The 13,416-nt window shown below is 36.1% G+C and overlaps 1 protein-coding gene and 1 pseudogene across 1 annotated transcript; both read left to right on the forward strand.

Annotated features, from left to right (window-relative positions):
• Positions 1 to 236: 236 nt before the first annotated feature.
• On the forward strand, positions 237 to 1,749 carry LOC122194476 (probable serine/threonine protein kinase IREH1). The gene is made up of 6 exons (XM_052766585.1): positions 237 to 272; positions 516 to 590; positions 953 to 1,045; positions 1,150 to 1,387; positions 1,476 to 1,561; positions 1,651 to 1,749. The coding sequence occupies exons 1-6, from the start codon at positions 237 to 239 to the stop codon at positions 1,747 to 1,749; spliced, it is 627 nt and encodes a 208-aa protein (XP_052622545.1).
• A 743-nt stretch (positions 1,750 to 2,492) lies between these two features.
• Positions 2,493 to 9,863, forward strand: LOC111908615 (pyruvate dehydrogenase E1 component subunit alpha-3, chloroplastic-like; annotated as a pseudogene).
• The last annotated feature ends 3,553 nt before the right edge of the window (positions 9,864 to 13,416 follow it).

Raw genomic sequence — 13,416 nt, forward strand, 5'->3', positions numbered from 1 at the left:
AAGATTCTTTTTCCTATAAAAAAATTGTAATTCTGTTTGGAATGAGGGAGCAACATAATAGAAAACTAGAATGTGCGTGAATTCTAAAGGGCAAGAAACATTATCTACATGGCTTCTGAATTTCTATTTGTCTGATACATGCTAAAAACATTATCCATGTGGCTTCTAACTTTCTATTTGTTTCATGTATATGTATTTGCACAGGTAATATAAGATTGTTATAGACTTGTGTAAAGATGGAAAATTCATCCATACCTAGTATCCTAGAGAAGGTAAGAAGCTATGGAGTTCTATCCTTTATTTGTGGAGATTTTTCTTTGGGTTATATGTATACCATATTTAGCATGTATTGAGGTGTTCATGGTTGAATTTTCAAATGACTGGGAAGGACAAAGACTATATATGTATGGCAACTTCAGAACTATTAAATGAATTAAACAAAGAGGGGTTTAAACTTGACAATGACCTTGAGTTGAGATTGTCCAATACTGTTCTACAATATTGTTCTACAACAGCTTGATGGTGCAGCTCGTGACGTGTCTGGATTGGTTGTTAAATGTCTTGCTCCTTTGGTGAAGAAAATTGATGAGGCATATACATATATATATATATATATATATATATATATATATATATATACACACACACACACATACACACACTATTATTCAACTTGGTCAATAGGTTGTTACGAAAGGTAGACACTAAACAATAAAAATAACATTAAGCCCCCTACAATCTAACACCCTTTGATTATTTTAAATAACAAACCTCTCCCATAATGCAAGTTGTATCATTACTTCCAATTTTTTCTTTTGTGAAGGATATTGCTATAAATATAATTGGGTAGAATAGATTTTTGAAAGTAGGATGTTATAAATTATAATAGAGTAATAGACAGACAAACGAATGAATGGAAGTTTGTTGAGTTTTGATATATTGTGCACTGCAGGTGCTTGATTTGGAGTATCTACATTCTCTGTGTGTGATTCACCGTGATCTAAAACTGGATAATTTATTGACTGCACATGATGGTCATATTAAGGTAGTTTATCTATATATCTATTATAAGTTGCTTCTGGGTTTTGGTTTTGGTTATAAACATACAAATAACTATTCGGTAATAATTGTTTTGTGTTTTGTGAGCAGTTAACAGATTTTGGGCTGTCAAAGGTTGGTCTAATTAACAGTACAAACGATTTATTTGGTCCAACAGTGAGTGTCACATCACTATTGGGTGATAATGAGACTCAGTTATCTCTCTCATCTCCATCTCCATCTCCATCTCTGTCTGCCACTGAGACTCAACAAAAAAGACGCAAAAACTGCTTTGCTATTGGAACTCCAGACTATTTTACACCCGAGATTCTTCTGGGAACTGGACATGGTTTGTTCACAACTAACTTGATATAATAATGACATGAATTGCTTATAAAATCTCATGCATTAAAATTTTTTATTCAAATATCTTTCAGGTACTTCAGCGGATTGGTGGTCTGTTGGTGTAATACTACTTGATCTGATTGTTGGCATTCCTCCTTTCATTGCAGAGCACCCTCAGGTGGGGTTGGGGTCCTACTTTCACTTCTTTGTTAGTTGTTGTAATCTTACCTTTTCCTCACTGTTTTTTACATGATATTTTACTGACAGAAGATCCTAACCAGAGACTTGGAGCTAGGGGAGCAACCGAGGTTTGCTTTCTTCTTTTTCTTGATCAACATTAATCATTGTGAACAGGAAGCTGAATAATTTGATAAATGCAGGTGAAACAACATCCGTATTTTAGGGATATTAAGTGGGATACCCTTGCCAGGCAAAAGGTGCATGAAATACATTAATTATTAAACTTTGTTTGATCTAATCATTTAAAAGAAAGTAGAAAATAGAAATAGTTATGTTTTGTGTTAGGTTGCATTTGTGCCTTCATTAGAGAGTGCACTAGACACAAGTTATTTCACAAGTAGGTACACATGGAATAACTCAGAGCATGTATATGCAACAAGTGAAACAGAGGTCTCTAAGACTGATGATTGATAGCTTTATTTCAGTTTGTATGGCCACAAGTGGTACCTATATTCAGCTCTTCCTCCTACCATGTTCTGCCACGACCCTACTATACCTGCACCTCTTTCCTTCTTCTATGTTTTATTAATCTTTCAGAGACACGACTTTTAAACTAGACACTGAAGATGAGAACTCGGTCAAAGCAGGAAACTGACTTTTGGTTGGGATTTAAAGGCCTGCCACCACCTCCTCCACCTGAAGAGATAATCATAAATTAATAGAGATTCATGTTGTTTTTTACTTCAACACGTCTATTTTTATAGTTTACGAATTTCCTTGTTGAATTTCTAATTTTAATTATGAATTTTCAACATATATTTTTTTAATTTTGTTTTGGAAATCAAGCAGGAGGTTTTTGGTGGTTGAGTACTTTCAAAAATAGCTAAAGAAAGGGACCAAAAATTAAGAGGAGGATTTGAAGACCCATAATGACTCAAATGCCCTTGCTAACTTACATGGATATAGATCCCTTGGCTCTCTCAGAGGTGGTTGCTTTTGGAGTTGAGCCTTATGAGCATTTGGAACGCATGGAGAATGAGTATGAAGCTTGGCTACTATAAAGTGTAAGGCATCTTATTGCTTTCCAATAGTGTACCCACCTGCAGTTGATTGGTGACCGATTCGATTTTTGATTTTTCAGTTTTTCATAATTGTGTTCTTATTGATGTGTTCAGGTTAGGGCTTCCAGTTCAGTTTTGGGCTTTATCTCTACATTTCTATTTAACATTTTCAAGCAAAAGCACAAGAAACAAAGCATCTTTCCTATCACTTTTAAGGTATCTTAAAACTCCTAATTTTCAAGATTTGTTCTTATTCATTCAGGATTTATGAAATTAGATAATATGTTGTGTCAAATAATTGAAAATTTTACAGGTGTACAATGTTGGAAAGGAGGCAACAGTTGTATTGCAACTTAAAGGTGATTGTTCTTTTGGTTACCTCCATATCATGTAAGCCTTTAACCGTCTTCTACTATTAATCTATTACCCATCTCCCTTTTCTCTGTATCCTTTTATCATTCTTGAGAAATTGACACCTTGTCTGGCTTCAGACCTGGAGCTTAAACAATTATTTCGTCAAACTACTTACCCTCGATCTGTGTTTGAAAAGATTACCAAACTAAAGGAAATAGACATCAGATATTAGGTATTCGATTTTGCTTCTGTTTTGCATTTTTTTTGTGAATTTCGCTTCAGGCCCGGATTCCATAAACCCACCATCACCAGCATGACGTCTAATTGATCAAAAACCCTGTTTGATATGGGTTCCAAAAAATTGATTTTTGAATTTTACTCTGCAGCTGCTCACCAAAGAAGAAGGTTTAGAAGTATACGAGGACATGATATTGGGGAGAGCTTTCGAGGACATGTGTGCTCAGATGTATTACAGGGGCGAAATGTTTGGTTTTGTCCATTTATACAACGGGCAAGAAGCTGTTTCTCAAGGTTCATCAAGCTGTTGAAGCAAGAGGATAGTGTTGTGAGCACCTACCGTGATCATGTTCATGCTCTAAGCAAGGGGTGCCTGCTCGTGCTGTGATGAGCGAGTTGTTTAGGAAGAAAATAGGGTGTTTCCATGGTCAGGGTGGATCCATGCACATGTTCTCTGCTGAACACAATGTTCTTGTAGGGTTTGCCTTTATAGGAGAAGGCATCCCTGTTGCCACAGGTGCAGCATTCAGTAGCAAGTACAGGAGAGAAGTGTTGAAAGAAGCAGATTGTGATCATGTGACATTGGCATTCTTTAGAGATGGGACCTACAATGATGGGCAGTTCTTTGAGTGTTTGAACATGGCAGCTCTATGGAAATTGCCTATCATATTTGTGGTGGAGAACAATCTGTGGGCAATTGGGATGTCCCATCTGCGTTCAACTTCAGATCCAGAAATCTGGAAGAAAGGTCCAGCTTTTGGGATGTCAGGTGTCCATGTTGATGGCATGGATGTGTTGAAGGTGAGGGAGGTAGCAAAGGAGGCTATTGGGAGATCTAGGAGAGGAGAAGGCCCAACTTTGGTTGAATGTGAGACTTACAGATTCAGAGGACACTCTTTGGCTGATACTGATGAGCTTCATGACCCAGGTGAGTTTCTTTTAGTCTTTTACTCTTGTATATACGTAACATTGAAATTTTTTGTGATTGTATATTTGTATTGTGAATTGCAGCTGAGAAGGCTCATTATGCAACAAGGGATCCAATAACAGGATTGAAGAAATACCTGACTGAAAACAAATTGGCAAGTGAAGCATATTTAAAGGCGATAGAGAAGAAGATAGATGAGGTGGTTGAGAAAGCTGTGGAGTTTGTAGATGAAAGCCCTGCTCCTTCAAGAAGCCAACTGCTGGAAAATGTGTTTGCAGATCCAAGAGGGTTTGGAATTAGACCTGATGGAAGTTACAGGTGTGACGATCCTAAGTTTACTGAAGGAACTGCTCAGGTCTAGTCTATTGCTAAGCTTTTGTTTCTTTTCTTCTCATGTTGTCTATCTTATTATTATTATTATTATGAGTTGTTAATCATATCGGTTACATAGAGTTATATATGATTCTGTTTTTGTTGTTTTAATGGATTCCTTTTGATTATCTCTCTTTTATTGTCAGTGTCTTGTTTATCTAAAATTAATCAATTAAAAAGAAATCGATGTGTGAGCTGCTTTTTCTTGTTCCAGAATAGATTTGTTAAGTTCCATTTAGATGTTTTTATTAGATACACAAAAAAAAATAATAAATAAAAAAATCACATTTTGGAAAAGAGTGATGGAAAAGCTTGATGGGTATTTGTTGGGAGAAAGGGTAAAATGGTCATTTGCTTTCATACTGTCTGGAACAGTAGCTGGTTTATAATTTTCAAAGTATAACGTCTTGATATGAAACAAAAGAAAGTACAATGTTGTAATTGGATGGACATAAAGTACATCTCCTGCAATTTGTCCATTTATTTAGGTAGTTCTGTTGTTTCAGAAAATTGAAGGTGTAAAAGTGTGTCCATTTGGTATGTATGTTCAAGAATTTCGAGCAGAGTGTCCGCAGCCAAATCATCGGCATGTTTATCTTTCTTATCTGGATTCAGTCAAGTACTTCAGGCCTGATATTAAGGTTGTGACAGGGGAGGCTCTTCCTACATTTGTATATCATGAAATTAAGACTGTGACAGGGGAGGCTCTTCGTACATCACTTGTTGAGGTAATCTTTATTTGGATTCTGGTAAAATTAAGTCAAACCTAATTTAACTTTTGATTCTAAAGACTAAAACAAGTTTAAATTTTGATGTGAATATGTTAGGATGCATTGAATCAAACTTTGAGAATTATAGCTCAAAAGCTCGTGATTCTCTAAGTAAGTTACCTTTTTACCCTTTGATGCATTGAAAAACACTCCTTTTTTGTTGCCTTCATGCATATCACAAGCATCTGCTCGCCAAGTAAGTTACCTTTTTACCCTTTGACTTTGTTGGTCAAGGTAGTTGACTAATTTCTATGTTGCTTTTTTTGTTGGTTTAGAGAAGGGGTAGGGTAGGGCATGTGCAACCAGGGGAATGTTTCTAGAGCCATTAGTTGTAATTTGACTAATTTCTATGTTGCTTTACCCTCAATGTGTTTGCAAATAATAAGTTGGGAAGTTGGAAGTATTGGAGAGTTTTTATCAGCAGTTTTGCAGCCTCCAGAGCCATAAGCTGTAAGTGTTAACTGTTCTTGATGACTTGAATCTTAATGAATGATTAAAATTGCTAAATGATAGAACTTTAATTTGTTCTATGTCCAAAATACTTCCATTAGATCCGAAATAAGGGAAAATGCTGATAATGGGTGCTTTTTTCGTTGCTTTGATCCTATTCTTACAATTGTTGCTGGACTTAGTGTCAGGGATCCTTTTCTTTTGCCTCAAGAGAAGAAAGACATGAGTAATCCAACTACTTTCACACAAGGGCATTTTGGTCTTTTCCTGATATCTTTTGCATGTCTTACTCTATGCAGTAAGTATTAAAGAAATAGCAATGCAATTTCATTCATTTGTTTCATATTTTTTTTATAGTTCTCTAGGGCTATTTTTCTTTGTGTCATAGAATGATTGGCTCCTATCTTGTTTTTTGATACATACTATGTGTTGTTGTTTGTGTTTCTTCCCAACCTGAAACTTGGAAAACCTGTGAATGAAACTTGGAAAACCTGAAACTTGGACAACCAGCCAAGATATTATATATGAAATCAGTCTTTTAAATCATTATCTACTTATTTTGGGCAGGATAGCTATATGTTGGAATTAGTAGAAACAAACACGGGGAAAGGTAGATATTTAACCACAACCTCAATAATATTCATATATGACGGTTTTATCATAGATATTGCTGTTACATCTGTTTCCAACTATTTTGAGCTTTTCAAAGTTGTATGTTGTAGTTTTGGTGAAGCTGAATACTTGCTTTATTGATCTGAACAAAGGGTTTAAACAGAGTATATAGGCTAGAAACCTGATGTGATAAAGAACTAGAAACGAACTTGCATGTGTTTCTATTATTAATAATCTGATTTTTCATCTTAACAGTCTATTGGTGCAGATATTGGGTGAGCTTACGACTGTAAGTCTTCAGGACGTAATAGGAATGATATGTAATGCAGATAAAAGTACAACCTTTTTCCACTCTGGGTATAAATTCTACTTAGTATTAAAAAATAAATGGTATTTTCCTATAATTCTTTTTTTTCCGTCTAATTGTTTTCTAGATATTCATATCCTAAACCAAGCTCGTATCAATGCAATTGAAGATTTGGGCCAATGTACAGCTACGTATCCATATAATCAGCTGCTTGGAGCATTAGTCTTAAAGAATTATGAAAGGCAAGATGCAACTTTACTTAGTTGGAATTTGATGTACAGAGTAGATTAGATGCAAATTTAGATATTGTAAGAAATAAAATTGTATGACATTAAATTTTATGCAATGGATTGTATATTTTGTATATGATATTTTATTTCTATTATGAGACATTAAATGCAAATTTAATTTAAAAATTAATAAATATATAAATATATTTTTTAGAACATTTAAAATTATGATACGCAAAAATGTGTGTCATCTTCATTTATGACATGGCCTTTCTTGACAAGGGCTTCCTTGATACGCATTGTGTGTCATAAACACGCGCGTCGTAAGGTTACGACATGCAAATGTGTGTCGTCTTCCTTTATGACAGGGCCTTCCTTGATACGCATTGCGTGTCATAACCGCGCGTCGTAAATGCGCGTCGTAAATGCGCGTCGTCTCTCTTTATGACAGGGCCTTTCTTGACGTGCATTTGCGCGTCGTCTGAGTGTTTTACGACGCGTAATGAGCGTCGTAAAAGGTTGTTTTTCTAGTAGTGAACCGTGAAGTTAATGTAAGAGGAATATGCAAGGAAGATACGAATAGCCTCCAAGCGAGCTATTGGAGCATAAACCTCAGTATAATCAAGACCCTCGACTTATCGAAACCCGCGAACCACCAATCTAGCTTTATTTTGCACTATAACCCCTGAATCATCCTGCTTGTTTCGATAGACCCAACGTGTGTCAAGAGACTTTTTCCCTTTGGTAACTCAACCAATTTCCAAACCCCGAGTTTTTCAAACTGATTCAACTCTTCATGCATAGCATCTACCCATCTGGGCTCATTTAGAGCCATTTCAACATTCTTGGGCTCTATTTGAGAGATAAAGCAAGAGTAGAGACATGTATTGACATCTCCACTCTGACTTCTGGTTGTAACTCCATCGCCCAGCTGACCAATGATGTTCTCGATCGGATGATCGCGTTGAATTCTTTAGGGTATCTCCTGGTTGATGTCATTAAGCGAGACGGGAAGATTGTGAATATTTACACCTCCTTCATTTGTTGATTGTTCCACACCGGATGACTCTGCTACAAACTCATTAGAAATGTCTTCAGGAAAGAGTAGTCCCATAAAAGTTGAAGTGACAACGGAAGCATCTCTAGACATGAACTCTCTTTCAACAGGAGTGAGTGGTGTAGCCTCAGCATCAGGAGTATCATTCTGAACAGGAGATTTTGGACTATCAGGTGGTACAGATGGCTCCCCCTCAGGCGAAGCAGAGGACTCCCCCTCAGATGGTGAAGAGAATACCGTTGGGGGTCTGTAGATAACTTATTCGTCTTTGTCTTCAGAAACATTCTTTGAACCAGAGAAAGACCCAGATGAGCTATCCGAAGACACATTTATGGACTTGAAAAGCGATGTGTAATCAAATAACCAATCTAGACCCACTCGAGCATCCATTTCGTTCTCCTCCAACTAGCGCACGTCATATGATTCCACAATCTGCTTCGTCTTCTTACTGTAGACCCTATATGCGGTGCGTGATGCATACCCTACGAAGTAACAATCATCGGCTTTGACATTAAACTTTGGGTTGGAATCTAGGTGAAGAAGGGTGCAAGGGCAGCCAAATACACGAAAGTAACTAACTGATGGCTTGTGACCATATAGAATCTCATGCGAGTCTTCATCTGAGCTTTGTGATCAACACATGATTCTGAACGTAGAAAGCAGTGTTAATCGCCTCGGCCCAAAAGAAAACTGGTAACTTGGAGTCACACAGCATCGTCCTTGCAGCGTCTTTTAAAGTTCTATTTCTCCTTTCAGCAACACCATTTTGTTGAGGTGTGTGAGCGGAGTTGTATTGACGCATAATCCCCTTTTCTGCGAATAATCCATTCTTCTGGGATGACAATGCCTGGCTTGATAATCATACATTCCTTGTTAGTGAAATGTGTAGAATAGCCTTTGTCGCATATCTGAGACACACTCAACAAACTATGATTTAACTCGGGAGCAAAGTTGACATTCTCGAAACTTAACACTTCATTTGTAACGGTTCCTCTCTGAGTGATCTTGCCACCTTCTCCACCCGCAAAGGAAACATATCTCCCATTAAAAGATTGAATGTTGTTCAGTTGGGAGATATCTTCTGTCATATGCCGAGAGTAGTCACTGTCGACGAACCAAGGTCTGACGACATTCCCCCGCAACTGTCCCTGCAAAATGTGTGGGATCTTTTAGATTTGGGAACCCTAGTCATCACTTTCCTGGGTTGACCCATTGCCTTTTCAGATTTATCATTATTTACTAATTTTCCAGAGGATACTGATGATGGATTGGAACTTATTTTGGGCAACCATTGATAATTAGGTTTTCTAACAGTCACCGTTGGTTTTGAAATAGGATTTTTATCAGTTTGCCTTGAGCGCTTGGGTTTTCTACCTGAATTGGTTGAAGACCCATAGCTGCTCCTTGACGAAACCAATCTTGGCTGAGCCATGTTCGGTTTTGGCAAACTGTTCGGGACTTTGTTATGAAAGACCTTTTTATTATTTTGAAAAACTGCCCATTTTCTACTACGATCATCCTTCCAATCATCATTCCGAGAATGAGTTTTAGAGGACTTTCTTGTTAAAGACCTTCCTCTAAATTCGTTCTCTCCTCTTTTTGACATATAATGTACAAACATTCTATTAGGACAATTCCTAGCTATATGACCACCAATACCACAATTGAAACAAATATGTTTGTTATTGTTAAAACCTGTACTACTCTTTTCAGATTTGTTTTCCATACCAACACCCTTGATTTTCTCACATGAACATGAACAACAAGTAGGTTGTGAGATAAGTGAGGGTGTATCAGATGGAGAAACTTGTGAAAATGGTGGAGTTTTATTAGTATCATTACAAACATCAAAATTGTCAACCATCTTATCAAACACTTTAAAAACATTCAAACCAGTATCAGAAGGTGCAGAAAAATCATAAAAAAAACGTTGTCACTTTCAACATCAGAAAAAATAAAGTCTTTATTTAAAACTAAAACTTCAGGTTCAGACTCTGTTTTATTTTTAGAAACAGGTCCTTCAACTTCGTGCTTTGAATGATTTAAGGATTTATCTGCAGGAGAAGTAGAAATGTTAGTACTTTCAACATTAATAAATCCTTCCGAAACAAAACCAGATGGCTTGCCATAAACCATGAATGGTTCACTAGCAATCTCTTCCTTGGAAAAAGGTTGAAACTAATATGAATGGTTGAAAGGAGGAGGAACTTTATCATACCCTAGACCCTTTGATTGATTATGTTTAAATTGCATGCAGTGGTCTATCATGTTGGCAACTACTTCAATTGATACATCAAATTTTCTAAAATCGAAATCAGCAGTTTCAAATTTGCCCTTTAATGTGTCAAGTTCAGTAATTAACTCAGCATTTTGTCTCTTTATGTAGTCATAATTTTCACATTTATTACTGTAGTCTTCCTGAAGTCTTCTAAAGTCCTTTATTTTAGTTTCTAACTGGGCCTTAAGGGGTTTTTGTCCTTTTCTAAGTTGATACCCCTCATATCTAAGGTCCTCTACTTCTCTACGTAATGTTTCTATTTCTTCATGAAGAATTTTAACATAATCAATACAAGCTTGAGAGCAGGAAGGTAAACTTACCTCATTTTTCTTCGGTTCAGAAGTAGAAGATACCATCAACGCAAACTGAAGCTCCATCATCTTTTCTTCAGCTCCAACACTCTCCACGGAAGCTTCATCTTTAACTTGGTCCAGGTGAGAATTTTCAGGTTTTGAAATATTCAAGGCCTGCATCTGGTCCTCCCAGTCAAATGACTGAGCAACCATAGCCATCTCGCTGTTGACCTGAGCACCTCCCCAATTGTTTCCCTTCACAACCATTGTCCTGTTGTTGTTTAATCTTTGATCCCGTATCGGGCACTCACGAGCAAAATGAACTGGCTCGTGACAATTGAAACAATGTAGCTTTCCTTTATTGAACCCTACCTTCTTATCGGCACTCATACCCCAGTTGTTCTTCCCGGTCTTCTTAGCAAACTGCTTCACCCTGAACACTACCATGGCAATTTTCCATGTAATTGTTGGATTAATGTCTAAGTCCATAACTATAGTTGGTATGTACTTGACCCGACCAGGCATGGTCCATTTGGGTTGCATGGTATCATGCACTTGGATAGACTAAATGAGAGAAATAAGAAACTTATGGTTATTAATATATTATATGTTCTAATATATTAATAATAAGAAAAATAATATTTAATTAGTATTGATCAAGAATGAATTTAGAATTAAATATGTGATCAAAAGAAGACTAGTGAAATATATGGGTTGATTGTGTAAATCATCCATAACTTATATAGTGGGCCAAAGCTCTATGGATAATCAAGTTGGGTTAAACCCATAGGATGCTCCATGGAGGTTACATAACTCATGGGTCATGGAAATGAAAGGTCATGACAATTAGGGTTTACATGGTCTAACCCTAATTGTAACATACTATATAAGCATCACATTATTCACCAAAATCGGCCACTAGTGTGTGAAAAAGAAGGGCTAGCCGATTTCTTGATGTGTGGATTTCTCTCTAAGTTATTCCAAGAACATTTGATGTTGTGTGAGCCATTTGAGGTGTCACATTTGAGGCACTAGGCACTCAAGCCCCATGGAGTCAAGCTACACTACAAAAGTTATGTATTCTATCTATATTATTACCCAAGTATCTATGATTGTATGCTAGATAGGGTAATACCTTGGAATATTAGCATTTCATGTATATTAGAGAAAACATAGATCCAAGGTATTTAGGGTTGCATGTACACCATAGGAGTGTTAGAATGCTCAAAACCCAACAGTGGTATCAGAAACTAGGCTTGTTTTCTTGTCATACTTGCAAAATTAGCTGAAAATCGAATTTTGGTGCTGTCTGCACAGCAGACTCGCCGATTCCACTGATGGATTTGCCGATTCCAAGGCAAAAAGCATCCAAATCGACGAGTTGGTTCGTGCACTCGACGAGTTGGACTCCCAGACAGCATATATTCGATTGTTTTGGCTAGAAATGGACTAGGAATATTACCCTTAGACGTTTTGGACTTATAAACTTGTTTTTGATGTGGTAATGTTCATGCTAATCCAATTTCAAAGATAATTGTCAATAGATTCATGATTTGTATTAGTTTGAAAGTTCTGCTAATTACTTGAAAAAGTTTGATGTGAATTATCTTTGTTCATATGAGTTGCTTAGATTAATAGAAAAGTTAATTGATTATGTGTTTTCAATACATTTTAATCTAAGAACTGATTCTAAAATGTGTTTTTGTAACTTGTCCTCAAGTTATATGAAAAGTCACATTTAAGTTTCATAAAACTCATAAAAGTTGGCAATGGTTACAAAAATGAAGAGTCTTGTCCTCAAGTTATGGAGGTTCGAGAGTCACTTCATTAAGTAATAAAATATGTAACCTTAATTAATTCCATAAGTTACAAAATAAAGAAAAGTTACATTCTTTTATTAGTTTAAAGTCTTCCATAACTTGTCCTCAAGTTATGGAACTTGAAGAGTCTTTTAATTAAAACTACTTTAAACACATAAGTTATGGAGTTAATTAGTTTTGAATAGTTTCAAAACTTGCCCTCAAGTTTTGGAATTTGAAAAGTTTACACTTATGAATACTTTAATTCCAAGTTAGCCCTTAGAATTTTAAAAGTTAAAATTCAACCCTTATACTTTATAATATTATAATTTAATAATATATATATATATATATATATATATATATATATATATATATATATATATATATATATGTATAAGAGTAAAGTCAGTCTTACCGTTAGTAGGCCTCATTCACGAAGCCGGTCTATAAGGGGTGTATAAGGTTACTGCCTATAAAATGGCAGTTTAATGGGTGTCCACTCTCACCCACCACTTCCTTGACTGGTGGAGGGTCGTTAGCCGAATGGGTAGGACAAAGACTATAATTCTCCCTTCATTAAAAAGTATTAATGATACATACTAAGTAACTAAACAATTATAAATTCCCAATCTTAGTTACTTAGGAAAATGTGAATAAGGTGCTAATCCATGAAATTACACTTTGCACTTTGTTTAAGCTATTAGTGGAGTGTGTGTGGTTAACCGGAACACTAACCTGGACTTAACAAGGTAGGAAAAGGGTAACTTAATGTTTATCATAGTATTGATGGAGAGTGTATGGTTAACCGACACATCGATTGAGGGGTAAACACTTAAGGGTACCAAGTAATTTGCATGGTTACTTCACACCTTGTTTTGTGATCCTCGGCATCCCATTCACAAAACCTGAAGGGCACACTCGAGATTGAAACATGCCATTGAAAAGTTCAATGAATCTAAAAATATCTAGGAGTTTCAAATCCAATTAAACCAAATAATACATTTAGTTTATCTTGGTGGAAATTGGTGAATCGTCATTCACCTACCTTCAAATATTGTATAGCTTGGATTACGACATCCCTCTTCTAAGTTATAAAATAGTT

The sequence above is a fragment of the Lactuca sativa genome, chromosome 8, assembly GCF_002870075.4.
Source record: "Lactuca sativa cultivar Salinas chromosome 8, Lsat_Salinas_v11, whole genome shotgun sequence".
Taxonomy (NCBI): domain Eukaryota; kingdom Viridiplantae; phylum Streptophyta; class Magnoliopsida; order Asterales; family Asteraceae; genus Lactuca; species Lactuca sativa.

What these genes read in the sequence shown, in the direction of transcription:
- LOC122194476 (XM_052766585.1), top strand. Translation starts at nt 237, where the DNA reads ATGGAAAATTCATCCATACCTAGTATCCTAGAGAAG. An exon ending in TACCTAGTATCCTAGAGAAG is followed by an intron (nt 273 to 515) that starts GTAAGAAGCTAT and finishes GTTCTACAACAG; the next exon opens with CTTGATGGTGCAGCTCGTGA. An exon ending in TCTTCTGGGAACTGGACATG is followed by an intron (nt 1,388 to 1,475) that starts GTTTGTTCACAA and finishes AATATCTTTCAG; the next exon opens with GTACTTCAGCGGATTGGTGG.